The following is a 23,214-nucleotide window of genomic DNA, read 5'->3' on the forward strand; positions in this document are numbered from 1 at the left end:
GGACATGAAAGCCACATGTTTTCTTTCATGTTTCAGATAGAGGGTACAATTTTAAAAAAGTTTCCAATTTACTTCTATTATCAAATTTGCTTTGTTCTCTTTTTTATGAGATATCTAGATAGGTAGTGTGCACATGAGAACTACACAACAGGAAATAGTGCTGCCATCTATTGCTCTTGCTAATGTATAACATTGTTGCAAAACTGCTGCCATATAGTGCTGCCGACACGTGCACGCTCCTGAACTTACCTTTGTGCTTTTTAACAAAGGATTCCAATTAAAAAAATAATAATAATTGATAATAGAAGTAAATTGGAAAGCTGTTTAAAATTGTATGTTTTATCTGAATCATGAAAGAAAATGTTTGGGTTTTATGTCCCTTTAAATGTCTTGCTTCCAAGGGCAAACCAGTTTAGCCCTTGGCTCACCTAAATCCAGCCACATTTCGCCAGCCAGACCGCCAACAGCACACAATGCGCCTGATACCGACCATGGCGCATCCCATGCCTCCACCCCTCTGGTTCCGGCTCCACCCACAAAACACCCATGGCCGCAGCTCAAAAGTCCCCATCACCTACAAGCTCAGCAGAGGCTCAATATAGCTGATGAAGTACAAGGCTGTAGGTGTGATCTGAGCTTTGTTATGGGTATATAATAGACAGTAGCTGTAGGCAATTGAGTTAGATCAGAGATATGATCATGATCTCATCTACCTCTTTCTTCAGATAATCACCCCATGGTCTTCAAGCACATTTGTGGAGTGCAGTTGCTAAAAATTAAAATTGATACATTGGTAAACTTATCAGACCCCTGGCTGTAACTGAACGAGATTCAAAACCACCACATGCAGAAAAATAGTTGTGAATACTTTTAATGCAAGGTGTCACCTACCAAGTCCAGCTGAGCATGCGCTACTACCACAGTGCGTCAATGACCACCCCACAGTATGTATGTACATACTAAAGGGACAGTCTACCCCAAAATTGTATTGTTTGAAAAGATAGATATTCCCTTTATTACCCATTCCTCAGTTTTGCATAACAAACACTTATATTAATGTGTTTTTTTTTTGTTTTTTTTTAAACAAAATCCCTTTATTAGGTCTGACATAATATTACACACAATGAGACTCAATAAAAGAACACGTTGCTTTGATTTCTATTTACAGTATTTAAAATAAAGTAATACATTAATGTCTTTGCATTTCTGGATGGCTGTGTACAATCAAGCAGCTTTGTTGATAAAACATTTGGATGGATCACCTAAAAAGCTCATGCTTTATCTAAGCCCAGTTCTTCAGGAGTGGAGATACCAAGTTCATCTAAAGTTGGTCTAAGCTCTTGAATAACATAGGGATAGATTTCCTTATGTGGTCCAGCCTTATCCTTTACAGCTTCTAAAATACGGACAGCGCTTGCAAAGTCATTTAACCGTCTGCACGCCCTCAAGGCAGCATCAATAATTTTTGGTTCTGGAACCAGATCATAACCGATCAGGGTGTTCATGCCTTTTCTCAGTTCCCAGGCATCAATGTCTGGTTTATTGAAGTAAGTCACCCAGCGAGCATCAAACTCTTCATCTGACTCGTGTTTTGCATGGGAATAGCATCGAACAGCTACTGCAGCTGGGGAGCAAACAGGAGCAGGCTGCGGGCGGCAGCGAACTAGACTGCGGATACCAGAGGACGCGCAGCGCCGGAGAAGAGCAGCTCCCAACATGGCGGTGGTGGACCAGTGTCTCTGTGTGGTGACGGGAAAGTGAGCTGTTAGCCGGGGACGCAGACCGGAAGCAAAAACATACATGTGTTTTACCACTATGATTACCTTGTATCAAAGCCTCTGCAGACTGCCCCCTTATCTCAGTTCTTTACAGACTTGCATTTTAGCCAATCAGTGCTGACTCATAAATAACTCCACGTGAGTGAGCACAATGTTATCTATATGGCACACACAGACTAACAGTGTCTAACTGTGAAAACAGTAAAAATGCACTGAGATAAGAGGCGGCCTTCAAGGCTTGGACCTAAAGCCAGAAAATTTCATAATAGGTTGGGATACTACAGGCTAAATCAACTAATTCAAATGCCGATATAAGGGTAAAGGGAATACTTGCAAATTAATACACTCCAGCAGGTAAAGTGGATCATTGGGAACAAATTAATGGGGAGAAAGATTTTGAGTAAACTGTCCTTTTAATTTTGACTTGACTGTGAAGTATCCTAATATTTTGCACACACTGTACGCCAAGCAAACGATGAAAACAGTAACAACCATTGATAGCTTACAACTACACAGTATAATTATAATATTTTTAAGATACACTGTACATTTTTAGGTTTTGATCACCTGAGTTTATATCCTGGTAGGACTGATTTAAAATGTTGAGCTTTCACTTTTACAGAAAACAGAAATCATTTACTCCGCAAGGAGGACCAGTAGTACTACAAAGAATGACAACTGAAAACTCTAATAGGAAAACTAATTGTAGACAGATCCCACCCTATCCCCTTCAGTTGACAACCAATGATAACAAGCGAGAGATAAACGACAATTCCCCTCAACCACTGGAGTGGCTATGCATCAAGTTCCCGCCCCCGGGGCGTTACCAGGGCAACGGATTGAAGGGAGCGGCGGAACACGGAGGAGGTGAGAAAGGCCTGGGAGAGAATAGGACCGGGAATATTTATTTACCGGAGGGCGGGGGGAACCGTAACCGGACGCTTTATGAGAGAAATACAGAGCCCTTTACATGCAGTATGAAGGAGGAAACTATCGGCCTGCAATGCAATATAAAATACATGCATATTATGTACTATTATTAGATACCCTCCACACACACATAAATCTCATTAATAGCTGACAGATTGCTTTAAGTTTTTGTAAGCATCAATGGGCATTTTTGCTTTTGTTTATGTATTGCGATCTGTTCACTATGTTAAGTACATACTTCTGAGAAAGAACTCTATATCTATCTATCTATCTATCTATCTATCTATCTATCTATCTATCTATCTATCTATCTATCTATCTATCTATATCTATCTATCATCTCCCCTAGGATAACCACCAATATTTAGTAGGATGGAGCTGTTAGAATTTTAATCTCATTCTGGGATATCACTTAAAAATGAATGAAATCCAATTGTGTTTATCAGTAAAACATCCTTTTTGCATTAGTGAATTCATTTTTTTAAATGGATACAAAGCAATGAGTGTGATCTGGGTATTTATCAATAGCTTAGTGCATATATAAACTTTGTAATTTCTTTTTATTTTTTTTGCTTAAAAAACACTGAACCCACATTTTTTTCTTTCATGATTCAGATAGAGCATGCAATTTTAAGCAACTTTTGATTTTACTCCTATTATCAATTTTTCTTCATTCTCTTGCTATCTTTATTTGAAAAGCAAGAATGTAAGTTTAGAAGCCGGACCATTTTTGGTTCACAACCTGGGTTGTCCTTGCTAATTGGACAGCACCAATAAACAAGTGCTGTCCAGCGTTCTTAAACAAAAATGGTCTGGCTCCTTAGCTTAGATGCCTTCTAAAGATAGCAAGAGAACGAAGAAAAATTGATAATAGGAGTAAATTAGAAAGTTGCTTAAAATGACATGCTCTATCTGAATCATGAAAAAAAAAAAATTGGGTTTAGTGTCCCTTTAAAGAAATCTGATTCCTTTCATATGTGGTTATCTCCAAGATTACTCCTTTTACCTTCCCCAGTAGTCATCTGAGATCAAACACTGATTGGTGCCTGTGCAATGGTAAAGTGCATGCATGGTGCACAAAATGTCAATAATCTTTAAACATTATTGATTTTAAGAAATACAATGACATATGACCACAGAACATATATGTAAACACAATCTATAAGATCTGCAAATTAAAACTCATGTTATGTATATATTGTGATTTAGTTTCATTTTGTCCCTCTTTTGAGTTTATAAAACATTCTTGCTGACCCATTATAAATACGTAACAGTTGAAAACATAAGATACATGCACACTCCTAAGCTCACCTAGGGTTACTCTTTAATAAAGGTTACCATGAGAACAAAACACAATTGAGAATTATAGTAAATTGGAAAGTTGTTTAAAACTTAATGCTCTATCCAGTACATTTATCTTTCATTTTGACTTTACTGACCCTTTAATTAAATATTTGTACGCTGGAGAACACAATGTTTTAAACTAATTTATTTCCAATTCTGCTTATATGTATTTGTTTATGTATATATATATATATATAAGTAATAAATCTTGCCTCATAAATCTAGTGCATTATTTTTCTACGAAAGATGGGGAGTATCCTGCCAATTAGAGGCATTATCACCTGGGCTATTAAAGGGATAGTAAACACCAAAAATGTTATTGTTTAAAAAGATAGATGCCTCTATTTACAATTTACTAGCTTTGCATAAGCAACACTGATATAGAAATATACTTTTTATCTCTGTAATTACCTTGTATCTAAGCTTCTTCAGACTGTCTCCTTATCTCAGATCTTTTGACAGACTTGCATTTTAGGCAATTAGTGCTGACTCTTAAATAACTTCACGTGCATGAGCACAGTGTTATCTATAAGAAATACATGCACTTACGTCCTCTAGCTGTGAAAAACTGTCAAATGCACTGAGATAAGAGGCAGCCTTCAAGGGCTTAGAAATTAGCATATGAAGAAGCAGGTATATTTACACAATGTGATAAAGTAATGAGATCTGATTATACCTACAAGCTCAACCCATTTTATTAGGTTGTGGCTTCAAAACACAAAATCAGCTAATTCATATACACAAATAAACCTTAAAAAGCAAATCTCATACATTGTATACTCTGCAGCGGGTAAAAAAAGTAATTAGAAACAAATTAAGGGAAAAACAATTTTTTAATTAGTTTTATATTTTTATTGAGTTTTTCATAGAAAATAAACATTTCAAGTGCAGGACATACATTGAGTAAGATAGTAAGGCATGTACAAAATTGACTTTGAAAATAGATGTGACATAAAGTGTTACCATTCGATTCATGAACCGTTGTTTTTAGCGTGAATTAGGCTAATATTACATAATAAAGGTTACCTTTTGAAGCATACAATATAAATACAGGTGTTAACATAAGAGAGCTTAATTTTATTAAAATCAGAGAGAAGTGGTTTGTGGTCTAAAAATGGAATAACCAAGCGAGATTGCTACTTCTGAAGCCATGATGTTTTTAGGGGGTTTCCTTCCAATAGAATTCAACATTGAGGAAGAAGTCTAGTTTTCCTGTTCTAATATAGTGTGGTATTTCTAATTGTAAAGTTTTCGTAACTAGTTTCCATTCTGGAATAGAGGGAATTTTAGTTGTTTTCCAATATCTTGGAATGAGGCGTTTGGCACTATTTAACATTATCTTGAAAAGAGTTAATTTATATTGGCATGAAATATTGGGTGGGTAATTGAGTAGGACAACGAGGGGATATGTTGGTAAGGTCTGGTAGGATTCTATTTATATGAGGTATAATTTATGACCAAAATGGTTTAAGTACTATACAATCCCACCAAATATGGCTGTTCATCCCAATTTCACTGCATTCTCTCCAACAGTGATCTGATGTAGAGGAAGGGAAAAACAATTTTATAGTATACTGTCCCTTTACCTGTCCTGGGGGGGAAAAGCAGGCTAAGGCTTCCCCTTTCAATAGGCAGTGTAGCACCTCATAGGAAAAATACATTTGTTGTAGAAGGGAGGAGGACCAGAAGTAGAACAATAGGTATCTTTAACGTTACGATATGCACAATGTAAATAGTCAACTTAAAAAAATAATAATCTGTTTGGGTATCTTAAATGTTTCTGATTCCTCCAAGAAGACCAAAACCAACGTCTTCATCGTATGGCATATGCAATATATTTTTATATATATGTTCAAACACAAAGTTTTAAAGCCATCTGCACTATCTTCAGTTTCCCTACCCCCTCTTTACAGGCAAAGCTCTGTGGGACTAAAATAGTTAATTGTTGCTTTGCAGTTGTCTAGCAGAGAGGGGATTAGTTGCTGCCCTGCAGGTCTTTATGATTGAAGAAGTTAATTAGATCTCTGTTGGTCTTTTTTTTTAGCAGGGAAGATACTCCATATGCAACTTGTAGGCATATTATATTCTGTTAATATAATTTATTTATAAAGTGTTAAAATGTTTTACAGCACTGTATTGTGGACACAGGAAATTTATGACACATTACTTTAAACAGTTTGCAATAAAACACAATGGGTCACATTACAAGTGCTAATGATAGCGTGGGCATGCTAAGAACTGGACCGTACTAAGTTAAGTGTGCGACTTTAATATTACAAGACCATGGTAAAGCGTGTTAACCAGAGAAGTGTTAGCATGACGGACTTCACTCAAGCGCCGCCTATACTTTCAATTGATATCGCAAGCACATGACAGAACTGCGCTAGAATATGTAGCGTGAATTCAGAATTGAAGTAAACTAAGGGTTAAAAAAATTATAATAATTGCGCAACATACATAAAAAACACATTAAAATAAAGTATTACACTCATATCAAAAGGGATATGGTATATGGCAAACTGTTTGACTAGGAAGAGTCGCAATGTGTGTGTGTATGTGTGTGTGTGTGTGTGTATATGTATATATATATATATATATATATATATATATATATATATATATATATATATATATATATATATATATATATAAATTTTCTTCTATGTAAAGTATTTCTTACTCATTTTGGGTTTAGAGCAGTTGGTCTAGCAGTGTCGGGTTAGTGCGCTAGCCATAACTTAGTTTTTTTACATCATACTTTTTAGAGGTCTTTGGAAAGAAGTTAGCACGGTCGTGGTATCCAAAGTCCTGAGGTTAGCGTGCATCATTCTTTCACTCTTGTGCTAACTTTTTACTTTCAACTTGTAATACACAAGCTTACCTGGCCCCATCATCATAAGACCGCTGCTCCTTAACTTGTCCGCCACCATTGAAATCATACTGATCTGATCGGGACGATTGACAGCCCCTGCTAGCGACCGATTGGCCGCCAGTGAGTAGGGGGCGGAATGCTTGTGCAGTGTTAAATGCCGATAGCGTATGCTGTCGGCATTTAGCGAGGTTGACTTTTAATAAATCTACCCCATATGTCTGTTTTGAAGGTTTCTGTGAAAAGTCATTTGCCAGAGAGTGATAAAGGTTCAGGGAAGGGAGTGAGCTAAGGCTTTGTAAAAAGGGACTTATGATGACTAAGGAGACAATAATGACATAAATATTGAGTAGAGGGTCACTTTGTGCAGATTTTTTTTACATTTGTTGGTGTTTATGAAAATAACAGTGCTAGGTTTACTCTGTCTTCACTATTTTGGCAACAATTTATATAGCATATGAGGCAGTTAGGTAAACCCTTCAGTTGCAGTGAGGGCTAAATTGAATTGCATTTCAATATTTAACATTTCTCCATGGCAGTAGGGGGGTTAACCATAACCATGCCAAAGGCTTTAGTAACAGGGTGTACATGACGTAAAAGAATGTACAGCGTTGGTTGTTGGGAAAGAAAAGTTGTGTATTTGAAGGGTTGAATTGAATGCCAGTTGGTGGGCTGGCAAAATTTAATTTTGCAAGATTGAGATGTGGATGGTGGTGAGTTTATTGAAGTTGGGAGTGAAGTTATGTTTTGAAATCTCAAGAAGTTAGTTGTTAGCTACATTGATATCTGATCCTAGAAGCTAGCAGGAGGCTAAAGTGTTTTACTATTAATATATTCAAAATATTTACTAGCCATCAGTATGCTTGTAGCATCCTGCTAGTTTATATGTGACCATTATTAGCATAATCTGTATACATTCTTTATTTCCTGTTGTGTTTAAAGATATGAATGTATAGCTGGGTGTGAAATGGACAGTGAGTTTTCTGTCATTTTAATTATCTATCTATATATATCTATCTATATCTATCTATATCTATCTATCTATCTATCTCTATTTTCTATAAACAGAATTGAGTTTGTGTTTTTGGATACATAATAACAATATATTTTATACATAGCATAGTTCATAGCTTGACAAACTGAGGTAGCCTCAGCTCGTAAATTTTACTTCTGGCCCTTGAGTTTTTGGAATATTCAATATTAGACATGTGCATTCAGATTATTATTTGTTGCAGCTACTTGAGTATGATAGACGAATGGTCCTTTAACCAAAAACAAACAACTGCATCAGCAAAAAAATGTAGTTGATCCGGTCATGTAATTTAACAGTTACTCTACGGAAAGGCCTCATATTTACAGTTTTACAATATTCAATATCCTGTGTCAGTCAATAAGTATGTAAGGTTCACTTTTGTTTTTGACAATCCTTACCTCATTCAGGGAAAAAAACTAAAACTTTGTGTGCTCCTGCTGGCTTGTAGCAGTAACTTTAGCTATTCTAACTTGTCCAGCTGTTCCACATAGAAAATAGTGGATGGATTTTTGTTAGCAAATTCCAAATGACCCCTTGAATGAATATCCAGGCAAAACATTTTTTTTTTGTGACGAAATATAAATAGAATTAGGCAAAGTGGCACACACATCTATCCAGCAGCCTGGTGCACTGCAACAAAAGTAAATATAGGCAAAGTCCAGAACACAAACCTGGCTTAAGGGTATATTGTGTCCAGAGAAAAGCAGGCAACACAGGAAACTTTGTAACAAGCCTTTTAATCCACAACGTGTAAATGAATAGGGCCTTAACCCATAACGTTTCGGTTCTGAAACAAACCTTTCTCAAATGAAGCCCATGTCTTCCATGCACATATCAATTCAACAAGCATTTTTATACACAATTTTGTAAGGCTTCTACAAAGTGTTAAAGGATATGTCACACTGACATGTATGTCTTATGATGTATGGAATATAAACTGGTGACCGCCAATCATCATTTGTTTAGATAATAACATTTTTATAATTTTCTTTAACATTGTATATTGTTGCTTTGTGCATGCCCTTAGTAGACTGATTGGTAGGTATGCTTTGTTTACAGCACACAGTATGTTCCTTTAAATTTTAATAAATAAATCTTATGTTTTTTTATATATAAGATTCATGCAACTTTCTGCCTTCAGTGCATAATCTCTTCTTTTTGTTGTAAAGGGTTACTAGGTGGACCCTGAATTTTCACAGTGAGTAATAACCATTTCCTTTCTTCCTGCTTATTTCAAAGCAGAGTTGCTTTCATTGTTATCTGTCATCAGTCCAGCCGGACAGCTAGCCTGCTCCTACCATCCAACAAGGTGGGTACATGAGGTGCCCTTTTTACTCTGTGAGGGGTCTTGGCTGGTCCTATGATCTAATGATTTTTTTTGCTGTCTTTCCTTTTGAAACAGGGAGGACGCTGAGTGTTCCTTCAACAAACACACTGTCCCAATTCTTAGTTTCGCTTCCCACTGCTGCTCTGCATAGAATTGTAGGTGACACTGTATTCTCACTCGTTGTAAGGCAGGACACAAAAGGAGGGGGGCAGCTTGACATAGAGAGTATGTCTCCTAGAACCCCCCCCTTAAAAATTTTAAAATATGTTGTGGCTGCCTCCTCTTTTTTTATAGCTATTTTGGTTTGTTAGATTTTTTAGATTTTGTTCTGGTTGCAGAATAATCTTTCTTTATGATATATTTACTCAGTGTGACTCCTTTTGAGTTTGAAAAAGTATTATATTGTTTATTATTTTGCAACTCTGTATTTGTAGGCCTTAGATTTACAATATTTAGGCCTATAGTTTGTCTCTCACTTTGTAGGTGTTTATTATTCAGATGATATCTGTAGCATTTGTGTGGTTTGTGAGTATTCTGTCTAGAACAGGAGAATGTCTAAAGCAGGTAGGGGCAGGTAGCCTTTTGATGTGGCATGACAAATATGCAAACCTTACAAAATAATGAACCACGTCTGAAACAGAAAACATTGGGAAGGAAATTTGTTGAGGGAGAATACAAACAAAAAAAATAAGTTTCTGATAGCTAAAATAGAAAAATAAACACTAGCCATTGTTAGAAGTGCAGCATATTAAGATAAACTAATAGGAAGAAATCCCATGACTTCAGAAGCTAAACATAATGTGATTGTCTTCTGAGGCTAGGATTCTCAGTAATGAAAATGCCATCAGTACACTGGTTAAAGGGACATGATAACTCTTTCATGATTCACACAGAGCATGTCATTTTAAGCAACTTTCCAATTTACTTCTATTATCAAGTTTGCTTCATTCCCTTGGCATCCTTTGTTGAAGGAGCAGCAATGTACTACTGGGATCTATTGAATACATCTGGTGAACCAACGAAAAGAGGCATTTATGTGCAGCCACCAATTAGCAGCTAGCTCCCATTTATGCATTGCTGCTTCTGAGCCTACCTAGTTATGCTTTTCTATTAAGGCTATGAAGAGAGTGAAGCAAATTAAATAATAAAAGTAAATTGGAAAGTAATTGTTTAAAATCACATGCTCTGTGTGAATCATGAAAGATTTTTTTTTTTAGTTTCATATCCCTTTAAGAAATAAAGGAATTACTTCTGAAAGAACTTACTGTTGCTAAAGTATTGTTTGGTTTAAAGGCAGAAGTAGTTACTTTATATCCTGGCTTGAAATATGACAAGCCAGTTAGGCAACAGGTGATTATCCCTAAGCAGAAAATCAAAGGAAAATCAAAGAAAAAGATTTTTCTCAGAATAATATCTAAGATCCTAGTTTTGATTCTCTTCCCTGCAATAAGGAAATACTTCATATGCAATTTATCTTGTATTGGCATCACATATATTGGGTGGGTGTATGTATGTATGTATGTATGTGTGTGTATGTATATATATATAATCTCACAACTCCCTCTTAAGAAACGCCATGGCAGAATTTATGATTTCTTGGCCATTTTTCAGAGAATATGAATAACACAAAAACTTTTCTTTCACTCATGGTTAGTGTTTGCTTGAAACCATTTATTATCATAATGACAATATAAACTACACAAATGACCCTGATCAAAAGTTTACATACCCCAGTTCTTAATACCGTGTATTGCCCCCTTTAACACCAATGAGAGCTTGAAGTCTTTTGTGGTATTTGTGGATGAGGCTCTTTATCTTCTCAGATGGTAAAGCTGCCCATTCTTCCTGACAAAAATCCTCTAGTGCCTGTAAATTATTGGGCTGTCTTGCATGAACTGCACGTTTGAGATCTCCCCAGAGACTGAGATTACTCCTCCAGAACCTTCACTGTATTCTGCTATAGCCAATTACAGGTCGACTTGGCCTTGTGTTTAGGATCATTGTCATGTTGGAATTTCCAAGTACGTCTCATGTGCAGCTTCCGGGCTGATGAATGCAAATTTTCCTCCAGTATTTTTTGATAACATACTGCATTCATCTTGCCATTAATTCTGACCAAATTTCCTGTGCCTTTGTAGCTCACACATCCCCAAAACATCAGCGATCCACCTCCGTGTTTCACAGTAAGAATGGTGTACCTTTCATCATAGGCCTTGTTGACTCCTCTCCAAATGTAGCATTTATGGTTGTGGCCAAAAAGCTTAATTTTGGTCTCATCACTCCAAATGACTTTGTGCCAGAAGGTTTGAGGCTTGTCTCTGTGCTGTTTGGCGTATTGTAAGCGGGATACTTTGAGGATTTTGCGTAGTAATGGCTTTCTTCTGGCGACTCGACCATGCATCCCATCTTTCTTCAAGTGCCTCCTTATTGTGCATCTTGAAACAGCCACACCACATGTTTTCAGAGAGTCCTGTATTTCACCTGAAGTTATTTGTGGGTTTTTCTTTGCATCCCGAACAATTTTCATCCCGAACAATTTTCCTGGCAGTTGTGGCTGAAATTTTAGTTGGTCTAGCTGACCGTGGTTTGGTTTCAACAGAACCCCTCATTTTCCACTTCTTGATTAGAGTTTGAACACTGCTAATTGGCATTCTCAATTCCTTGGATATCTTTTTATATCCCTTTCCTGTTTTATACAGTTCAACTACCTTTTCCCCCAGATCCTTTGACAATTATTTTGCTTTCCCCATGACTCAGAATCCAGAAACATAAGTACAGCACTGGATGAAAGATGCAAGGATCTGTCAGGAGTCCAGAAACTCATTGACCTTTTATACACACACATACTCACTCACTAATTGCAAGCAAACAGATCACAGGTGAGGATGGTTACCTTTAATAGCCATTCAAACCCCTTTGTGTCAACTTGTGTGCATGTTATCAGGCCAAAATCACCAGGGTATGTAAACTTTTGATCAGGGTCATTTGGGTAGTTTCTGTTGTCATTATGATTTAAAAAGAATATACTCAGTTGATTGATAATAAACGGCTTCAACCAAACACTAACCATGAGTGAAAGGAACGTTTTTGTGTTATCATTCATATTCTCTGAGAAATGGCCAATAAATCATAAATTCTGCCAGGGTATGTAAACTTATGAACACAACGAGATATACAGTATATATATATATATATTTACAGTGGCAGTTCCTAAACGTATGTTATGCTACATTTCCCCATGAAACAAATCCTACAGAAGAACATTGTATTCAGAACGGCATTAGTTAATGGCTTAACATGTGTAAAACAATCCTACTTTCAATCTTGTTGATTTTATTTTGTTTATTTTTCTCTCTCACAAACTAATGATTATCACTGGATTTTTTTTAGTGAAAATTACAGATTCAAGCACTCTTATTAGATAATAATTATTTCAAGTTACAATAATATCAGTAATCTTCTGTCAATCTTCCTTTTAGTTATGATTCTTTTGTGTACTTAGTTCTATTTATGATATCATAATGATATATTTCTTTGCAGGATGTACACAAATGTATTTTCCACAATGCTCTGATTTGACAAACCAGCAAAAGCTTGGCTTTCCTACATACATATTGCAGTCATTCCTGTACTTAAAGTGAAGGCAAACTTGATAATTACGGAGCATATCAGTATAAGTATGATATAAATCCAACCCCACTTTCATTTATGATTTTTTTTTTCTCTTCTAAATGAAAGTGTTGTTACTGCTAATTGCTCCGATTTTACTCCTACCACTCCTCCACCCAGCGAAGATCTACACAATTTTTTTTATACATTGACATTTCTTCATCTAGCCAATTAATTTTCTTGAATTTAGGCGGCATTGTGAGGGATCCGTAGAAAAAAAGAAGCGCATGTGCTGTGTAAGGAGTTGGCTGCCCAAAGGCCAGAAAATCAGTTGACTGGATGAAGAAACGTCACTAAAAAAAAAAGTGTATATCGCCGCCTGAAGGAGGAGTGGTAGGAGTAAATCAGAGCGATTAGCAGTAACAACACTTTTATTTAGAAGAAAAGAAAGAAAAAAATCATGAATGAAAGCGGGGTTGGATTTATATCTTAGTTGCACTGATTTGTTCCGTATTGATCAAGTTTACCATCACTTTAAAGGGTCGTAATATTTGAAAAATGACATCCTCTAATTCATTACAGCATGCAACTTTACTACTATCGACTTGCAAAGGGGTTAAATACACAGAAGTACCTTTAGTTGCACATCTGAGTCGTGTGACTAGCGCTACTGATTGGAACAGTGGCAGGTTCTGCTCGCGATCAGCAGTGCTCTGCCCGTCAAGAGTGGCACTTGTATTATGTGTTTAACCCCTAATTTATTATTAAATTATTATATATTATTTTGTTGATTTAAATTGCATTCAGCTCAAGGAAGTAGCCAAGCAATAAATTTGCTCTAAAATAGTGTCTTAGTGGGCAAACCATTGTTTACCTACAATGGATTCTGAGATAATCTTTTTCTTATCACCAGTATCACTCTTTTTTGCTCTTATATATGTCCTATAGTACGGTGGCCACATTTAAAAAATAAAAAAAGACAATTAAACAGTGTGCAAAACTGAAAGGGGCATCAGAGCAGATCAGTTTTTTTTTTTTTTAATAGTTTTTATTGAGTTTTTCAAATAATACAAGATAAAGAGAGAAAAAAGTTTTACAGAAGCTATCATTATATAGCATATGTATGTTTTCAGAGTACAGATTTTTCAAGTAGTACCACATATGTGTTATATCATTTTAGGACACAGATAATGTATAAAAACTTACATAGTGCTTAGAATATTCATCAGCTTCGGATTGAGTATTATATTTGTCACTATAGGAATAAACACTAATGTTCTTTGAGGCATAGAGAAATGCATATCAGCACATATATAACTTGAGAGTATTAAAGGGACAGTACACTGTAAAATTGTTTTTCCATAAATGTATTTTAAATGACTTATTATACCAACTGCAGAGTATAAAATATTTGAGAAATTGCATTTTCGAATGTATTTGTGTATATGAAGTAGCTGGTTTTGTGCTTTGAAACCATAGCCTATTGCAATGGGTTGAGCTTCAGGTAATATCAGATCTCATTATGTTATCACTTTTATGTACACAGACTTGCTTCCTTATCTTATATTTGTCTGGAACACCAAAGCTCAATACATAGAGAGAACAATGGAAAATTATCATTTTATTACTTAACTATCATGCCCCCCACTGAGGGTGTAATCTCTTCTGCTGGCTGTGTTTACTTAGGCTTGTCAATAGCATATACGCCAGTATCAAAACTTTCAGTATAGGTTGGGAAACCACAAGCTAAATCAGCTATTTCAAATGCTGAAATAGGAGTAAAGTAGCTACTTGCAACCAATTTAATACACTCTAGCAGGTAAAAAGGATCATTGGGAATAATTTAAAGGGGAGAAAGTTTTTGGGTGAACTGTCCCTTTAAGTAACTTCAAACTGAACAGTATATATTCCAGATTGAAGAACATATTCGTTAATACATGAGAAATCACTAATGTACATCAAAAGAATTGTTCAGAATTGTTCAGAAATGTATATATAACTTGAGAATAGTAATTAACTTCAGACAGAACAGTGTATATGCCAATATATAGAATATCCGTGTAAAAACATTTAAAGTATATATAGTATTAGTGTATATATATAAAATAAAAAGGAAGTAAGGACCTGTGGCAACACCTCAGCTTATTAGGAGATGTAAAATTGGGAACAGAAAAAAAAGTGTATGACCGGTAGCAGGGAAGCAAGACTGTCAATATATAGAGTTGCATAGAGTAGGCTTACATAAATCTTGGGACCATGGCCCAATATACAGTGCTCAGGATCCGGCTCCACCCAGGGCCCTTGGGCTGGCGCCAGACTCCAGTAAAGACAAAAAGGGTAATTAAAAGGTTCCCACTTTCAAGTACCTAAAGTCCCTCTGCAAGATTTGTGTTGTATCTGGATAATATAGTCCCTGCTCTCATATTGTCTTCCCAACTCTACTGAAGTATTAACATAACCACTATCAGTATTGTAACAGGCCGCTACAGAAAAGAAAAGTATATCAAGAGCGGTATTTGTTGAGGGAAACCTCAAATGTAGCCTCTGGGGTTTAAGTTCGTACCCAGAGTACTGTATGCAAGTGGGGGGTAGAAAATGTGAAGCCAGCAGCACAAATATTTGACATCTAAGGAATAAATATACCAGGAGTTCAGTGATATCTCAATACTATCTATATAGGTGTGGCATAACAATTACATACTTAACCAAAATTATTATCTATGAGGGTCTATATGTAAATTTTAAACCTAGTGTAAATGGGAAGCTATATCCCTTAACTCACACTATAACATTTATAACATAAAAATTTAGAAAATGTACTGTTTTGACTCTTCAAGAGTATATTTGTATAATTGAATATTAGAGTATATATATATATATATATATATATATATATATATATATATATATGTGTATAAATTAAGTATAAACGGCTATCCAGCTGTTAGATAGTCTAGAACAGTGATTTGCAACCTTTTTGCCGTGGCACACTTTTTTACATTAAAAAAATCCTGTGGCACACCACCATCCCAAAATTTTACAAAATCACACATTGTAGCCTAATACATGCTATATATACAGTGTGTGTATGTATGTATGTATATATATATATATATATATATATATATACACACTGACACTGACTGTGCTGTCATGCCATGCCTCCTACAAACTATACATGACATATTGACATTTATTCACAAACAATCATAATGATTGTCTGTGAATGAATGTCAATGTCATGGTTGTAAATAATGCCTGATGAGCCTGTCACATACCTCCCAATATTTCAAAATTTGAAAGAGGGACACCCCCACACTGTTGTCAGTCTACCGCGGCACACCTGAGGATCTCTCACGGCACACTAGTGTGCCACGGCACACTGGTTGTAAAACACTGGTCTAGAATATATGATGAACATCAGAATACCAAGTGAAAAAATATAGGAATAACATGGTAAACTAGAATATGACCGTGCGTCCTTGTAAGACATGTAGGTATGCAATTAAGATATCTAAATAATATGGTTAGCTTCCACACCCATATCTACATATCTACAGGGTAGATCTCTATTATACCACTTATTCTAATGCACTTTCAATGCTTTTAATATAAAAATAACGATGAGGAAAAGCCATAACCTGAGCATATGTTTCTAAATATTTATTGAAAAGAGCAAGAAGAAGCTTGTTCTTTTTAAGAATACACAAACTAGCACTCAAGGTTAGTAGTTTTGCAGATCGAATGTATTAGGACAGCATGTAATAAATAAACTTGTGATATTAAATTAAAACATAACTTTTATTCAGTGACTTATAAAATTAGGAATTAATTAAAACCACACTTAGGTCACCTTCTGTAGTAGAAAGTTAAAGGGACACTGTACCCAAAAATTTAATTTCGTGATTCAGATTGAGCATGACATTTTAAGCAAATTTCGAATTTACTCCTATTATCAAATTTTCTTCATTCTCTTGGTAGCTTTATTTGAAATGCAAGAATGTAAGTTTAGATGCTGGACCATTTTTGGTGAACAACCTGGGTTGTCCTTGCTGATTGGTGGATAAAGTCATCCACCAATAAAAAAGTGCTGTCAAGAGTACTGAAACCAAAAAAAAGCTTAGATGCCTTCTTTTTCAAATAATGATAGGAGTAAATTAGAAAGTTGCTTAAAATTGCATGCTCTTTCTGAATTACAAATGAACACATTTGGATTCAGTGTCCCTTTAAGTTATATACATCAATAATGTCTGGTCTAATGTATGGATGGAATTCTGTATGAGTTGAGTTTGTATCACTGTAATCAAGATTATAAATCTTCGCAGGCCTACTGCAGTTATAAGAGATTAAACAGCACTTGTCAGGTCTGTTACTAACCCAAAATGATATATTATTGGTATTATGTCACAGCTGTTAAATAATATAGTAATCTTAGATTAATATCTAAATGGAAATACAATTGTTATAAAGTATTTTGGTAAATAGTAACCTCTTCAGAGTTTACAATGGTTAGTAATGATTAATGTCAAATAGTTACATGAAGTATAAAGAAACAATATATCAATGTTAGATACTTAATATATATATTAGATTCTATGTTTGTTGTCGTCGCCTACAACTGTATGTGATAAATCGATATATTTCCCAAAGTATTTCCCAAATTTTGTTAGGTTGGATCACAGCTGATTTTATTCACCAACCTATATGGTATTATCCTTAAGTAAACGCTAAGGTAGTAGTATACTTAACCCCGCGCGTGCGTTTTCTAGATAAGATTTCAGTTTATATCTTAAGAGGTAACTGATCGTAAATATTAACGCTTTTATAGGTTATAATTTCCGCTAGTAATCTGCGGTATATGCTATTATGGTACCCTTCGGTATAATACAGCGTTTAGGGTTAACCGCTCACAAAACCCCAGTTTAACGAATCCGTGATACAAATGAGTTATGTTAATGAGACTCAAATTCCAAATTTATAGTATCATCAAAGACCGGAATATAGTATTGGAAAGTTAATTAATCTACTACATTAACAAGGTTACTGAGTGCGCTCTAAAAACACAGGAGCTCCTAAGACTCCTCACCAAGACCCTAATCTTCCTGACATGTTTCGCTGTTACCGCCGCAGTGGCTGCTATTTTTCTCCACTACCAACCTGCTACAAAGCTGAACATTCTGCACCTTGCATTTTTTTTATTGCAGATACAAAAAAAACCCCTATAAATAGTATTGTCACTCTTTAAGTAATATATCCCCTTTATCACAGTGAAATAATCATAAAAAATGTGTTAAAAGAGTGTACTAGCAGCTAACTATAATAAATCTACAAATAAAACTAAGATAATTAATCAATGATACAATATTTATTAAAATTAATCAGAAAAAACCTTATAGAAAAGTGGTATCTAATCTAGATACATACAGTGGATATAAAAAGTCTACACACCCTTGTTAAAATGTCAGGTTTCTGTGATATAAAAAAATGAGACAAAGATAAATCATTTTAGAACTTTTAATGTGACCTATAAACTGTACAACTTGATTGAAAAACAAACTGAAACTTTTAGGTGGAGGGAAGTAAAAATAAAAAACTAAAATAATATGGTTGCATATAACTGGGGATGTAGCTGTGCTTAGAATTAAGCAATCACATTCAAAATCATGTTAAATAGGAGTCGGTACACACCTGCCATAATTTAAAATACCTATGATTAACCCCAAATAAAGTTCAGCTGTTCTAGTAGGTCTTTCCTGACATTTTCTTAGTCGCAACCTACAGCAAAAGCCATGGTTCGCAGAGAGCTTTCATAGCATCAGAGGGATCTCATTGTTAAAAGGTATCAGTCAGGAGAACGGTACAAAACAATTTTCAAGGCATTAGATATACCATGTAACACAGTGAAGACAGTCATCATCAAGTGGAGAAAATATGGCGCAACAGTGACATTACCAAGAACTGGACGTCCCTCCAAAATTGATGAAAAGACGAGAAGAAAACTGGTCTGGGAGGCTGCTAAGAGGCCTACAGCACCATTAAAGGAGCTGCAGGAATATCTGGAAAGTACTGGCTGTGTGGTGCATGTGACAACAATCGCCCGTATTCTTCATATGTCTGGGCTATGGGGTAGAGAGTGGCAAGACGGAAGCTTTTGCTTACGAAAAAAAAACATCCAAGCCCAGCTAATTTTGCAAAAACACATCTGAAGTCTCCCAAAAGCATGTCACAAAGGTGTTCTGGTTTGATGAAACCAAGATTAAACTTTTTGGCCATAATTCCAAAAGATATATTCGGCGCAAAAACAACACTGCGTATAACCAAAAGAACACCATACCCACAGTGAAGCATTTTGGTGGCAGCATCATGCGTTGGGTCTGTTTTTCTTTAGCTGGAACTGGGGCCTTAGTCAAGGTAGAGGGAATTATGAACAGTTCCAAATACCAGACAATATTGGCACAAAACCCTCAGGCTTCTGCTAGAAAGCTGAACATGAAGAGGAACTTCATCTTTCAGCATGACAACGTCCCAAAGCATACATCCAAATCAACAAAGGAATGGCTTCACCAGAAGAAGATTAAAGTTTTGGAATGGCCCAGTCAGAGCCCAGACCTGAATCCAATCAAAAATCTGTGGGGGTGATCTTAAAGAGACACTGAACCCAATTTTTTTTTCTTTTGTGATTCAGATAGAGCATGAAATTTTAAGCAACTTTCTAATTTACTCCTTTTATCAAATTGTCTTCATTCTCTTGGTATCTTTATTTGAAATTCAAGAATGTAAGTTAATATGTCGGCCCATTTTTGGTGAACAACCTGGGTTGTCCTTGCTGATTGGTGGATAAATTCATCTACCAATAAAAAAATGCTGTCCAGAGTACTGAACCAAAAAAAAAAAAAGCTTAGATGCTTTCTTTTTCAAATAAAGATAACAAGAGAACGAAGAAAAATTGATAATAGGAGTAAATTAGAAAGTTGCTTAAAACTGCATGCTCTATCTGAATCACAAAAGAAAAAATTTGGGTTCAGTGTCCCTTTAAGTGGGCTGTGCACAGGAGATGCCCTCACAATCTGACATATTTGGAGTGTTTTTGCAAAGAAGAGTGGGCAAATCTTGCCAAGTCAAGATGTGCCATGATGAAAAACTCATACCCAAAAAGACTGAGTGCTGTAATAAAATCAAAGGGTGCTTCAACAAAGTATTAGTTTAAGGGTGTGCACACTTATGCAACCATATTATTTTAGTTTTTTATTTCTACTTCCCTCCACCTAAAAGATTTTAGTTTGTTTTTCAATTGAGTTGTACAGTTTATAGGTCACATTAAAGGTGGAAAAAGTTCTGAAATGATTTATCTTTGTCTCATTTTTTTACAACACAGAAACATGACATTTAACGGGTGTGTAGACTTTTTATATCCACTGTATATGTATACATTCATCAATGTTAAAATGGCATAAGCAGTATTGCGATCAATAGTTAAAACATTATTAAGAAGTGCATATAATGCAGATTATCTGAACTTTCACAAGTTATTTACTGTTAGTGCTTAGAAGTCTAATGTATTGATTGATCAATATGACTGCCCCTTATTTATTTGCAGGGTTTAGATTCTCTGACTTATAGTGGTGTAAATATTCCAAGTTCCGTTCATGTTATTTTATCTTAAAAGCAAGTAGTTTAACAAGTGTTTTGGAAAATGAAAAGTTCCTTCTAGACCTGGATATTACTAGTAATGTTTTTTAACAATAGCTCCTTAGATAAACCGGAAAACGAAAGCTTCAATGCTTTCTCTGACTTACTTTCATAGTATCCAAATCCATGTCCGTGCTTGGCGTCTCCTTCATCGACACTGATCAATCCGTGGCGTGTGTTAGTCACTTGTGCAGTATCCTCCAATCGGGTAGTCAGAATACCGGTTTTCCATAGCTCGTATTCAAATACCTAGTAGCAACTGGTGGGTTGTATTGTAGCAATTGATAATTCTATAGATACTCAGAGCGCTCATGAGTTATCTATTCAAAATTAGTTTGAGGCACAATTTTCATCTATTTTCCTCTGTTCTCTGTCTTTGTCACAGTCAGGGACTCTGGCTAGCACAGGCAGCTCATCTACGCATTTCAGCATGTAGCTTTTCTCAAGATGAGACTGTGTGTTTTATACTCTGTTCTTAAAGTGGCAGTCAATCGCATAATAAGAGTTTTGTAAGATACCTATTAGTTTATTGGTAACTGTGTTACAGAACAATCTTTTAGTTATATGAAATTAAAGTGAATACTTATATTCCAAAATGCCTAATTTAAGCTACTCATCTATAAACTATAAAGTATATATCTGGCTTCCTATCAAGGTTAAAAGTAGTAAACAAATTACAAATTACTCCAAAACATCTTATAATCAACCTTAAAATTCTGGTATTCCAAATATATATACTGTCTACAAAGGTGATGATGCTAGAGAATAAAATGTATTTTATATAATGACATAAAAACTCACATAAAAAATCTTTTGAAAATCTTAATATACACAGTAAAAATATATAGTAAAAGTTTATATTAAAATTATATGGTAATTGCCATTATGGGAAGGGTTTCTAAAACATCAGACTTGGTTTGGGCTCAAATGAATGGATTTAAATCCAACTTAGCATTCAATCCTAGGGGTCTAAGGTTTTTAAATTAAATATTAATTTTGCTTCTGTTCTTAATAATCTTTTATTCAAATCTCCTCCTCTCCAATCTCTTTTCATTTTCCTTATACCCCAATATTTTAACCCTTTGGGGTTTTAAGAATGTATTTCTCTAAAATGCTTGGAGAGGAGATGCCCCTCAAAACTGTGTTCAATGTTAAAGAGGTGCTTCCTAATCCTATCTCTCAAGGGACGAGAGGTCTCCCCTAAATATTGTTTTTTGCATGAGCATTGTATTAGGTATACCACATTTTTATCAGAGTATCTAATTATGTCCTTAAGTTTGTATTCTTTGTTGGTAACAGTAGATTTCACACTTTTAGTTTTATGGCTAAATTTACAAGCTTTACAGCTTAAATATGGGAGGTAACCTTCCAATTTATTGCCACTTAGATCTACTTCTTGCTCTCTCTTTTTTTCTGGTAAAAGTGCTTGGTGCTAGGATCTTCTTAAGATTTCTAACTTTATTAAAAACTACTTTGGGTCTGTCTGTTAGTGATTCTCCAATGAAAGGATCACATTGCAACAAGTGCCAGTGTTTATTTAGGATACCTCTCATTTTTTTATGGTGTATACTGTAGTCAGTAATGAATGGTATATCTAGCCTGTCCTCAATTTTGTCTTTCACTTTCTTAGGCTCTAAAAATTCATTTTGTCCTCTTTCTCTCGCGTTCATTTTGGCTCTATTGACCATTCTTATTTCATATCCTCTTTTTTTAAAAATGTATCTTCAAGTAGTGTAGCTTGATTATCGAAACCCTCTAGTTTACTACAATTTTTCCTCACTCTCTAAAACTGATTTTTCTGTTTGACTCCAAAGTTGAGACATAAATAAATTCTTCTTCAATATAGCCCATAAAAAGATTGGCATAACTTGGGGCAAACTTGGTGCCCATTGCCGTACCCCTAGTTTGTAGGTAAAATTGGTTATCAAAATTAAAATAATTATTGGTTAAAATATAGTTAATACTTTCTAATAAAAAGTCAATTTGCTGAATTTGCATGTCACCACCTTTCATTAAAAAAATATTCAACTGCCACTAATCCTAAGTAGTGTTGGATGTTGGTATACAATGAACACACGTCACAAGTTACTAGTATTAAATCATCACTCCACTGATTTTTTTAAGAATCCTAAAAACTATAAAATGGAGTTCTTTAAGATATGATGGCAATTTGGTCACACTTTTTGTAAAAAAGTGTCAACATATTCTGATAGATTTGATGTGATTGATTGGATACCTGAAATTATAGGTCTACCGGGAGGATTTTGAAGGGATTTATGATTTTTTGGTAAATAATAGAATACCGGAGTTCTGGGATATTTTTCTAGTAGGAATTCGTATTCCTTAATGTTAATAATTCCAATGTTGTGTGCCCTATTGAGTAAATGTATTAATTCTTTCTTTTGTTTGTTAATAGGATTGAAAATGTTTTTCTTGTATGTTTCGGTATCGTCAAGTAATCTATGAGCTTCTTTAATGTAATCTACTGTATTTAATATCACAATCCCTTTATCTGCTTGTTTTATGACTATATGTTCGTTATTTTGTAACTCTTTTAATGTATCATTCTCTTAGTTAAATTCCATTCCATTCTCCCTGTGTTTATATTTTCTTTTATTCAAATCTCCTCCTCTCC

At 35.1% G+C, this 23,214-nt stretch overlaps 2 protein-coding genes across 3 annotated transcripts in view; one reads left to right on the forward strand and one right to left on the reverse strand.

Annotated features, from left to right (window-relative positions):
* Nucleotides 1-1,170: 1,170 nt before the first annotated feature.
* On the reverse strand, nt 1,171-1,786 carry LOC128640904 (cytochrome c oxidase subunit 5A, mitochondrial-like). The gene has a single exon (XM_053693355.1). The coding sequence runs from the start codon at nt 1,716-1,718 to the stop codon at nt 1,272-1,274; it is 447 nt and encodes a 148-aa protein (XP_053549330.1). The 5' UTR covers nt 1,719-1,786; the 3' UTR covers nt 1,171-1,271.
* An 808-nt stretch (nt 1,787-2,594) lies between these two features.
* The window catches only part of ELMO2 (engulfment and cell motility 2), a 188,517-nt gene continuing 167,897 nt past the window's right edge, over nt 2,595-23,214 (forward strand). The window contains exon 1 of one of the 2 annotated variants that reach the window (XM_053719560.1): nt 2,595-2,645. The gene's annotated coding sequence lies outside the window, so the exon portion shown is untranslated. The remainder of the gene's footprint in view (nt 2,646-23,214) is intronic. The other variant, XM_053719501.1, reaches the window with a different exon arrangement.

Source organism: Bombina bombina, chromosome 1, assembly GCF_027579735.1.
Source record: "Bombina bombina isolate aBomBom1 chromosome 1, aBomBom1.pri, whole genome shotgun sequence".
NCBI lineage: Eukaryota > Metazoa > Chordata > Amphibia > Anura > Bombinatoridae > Bombina > Bombina bombina.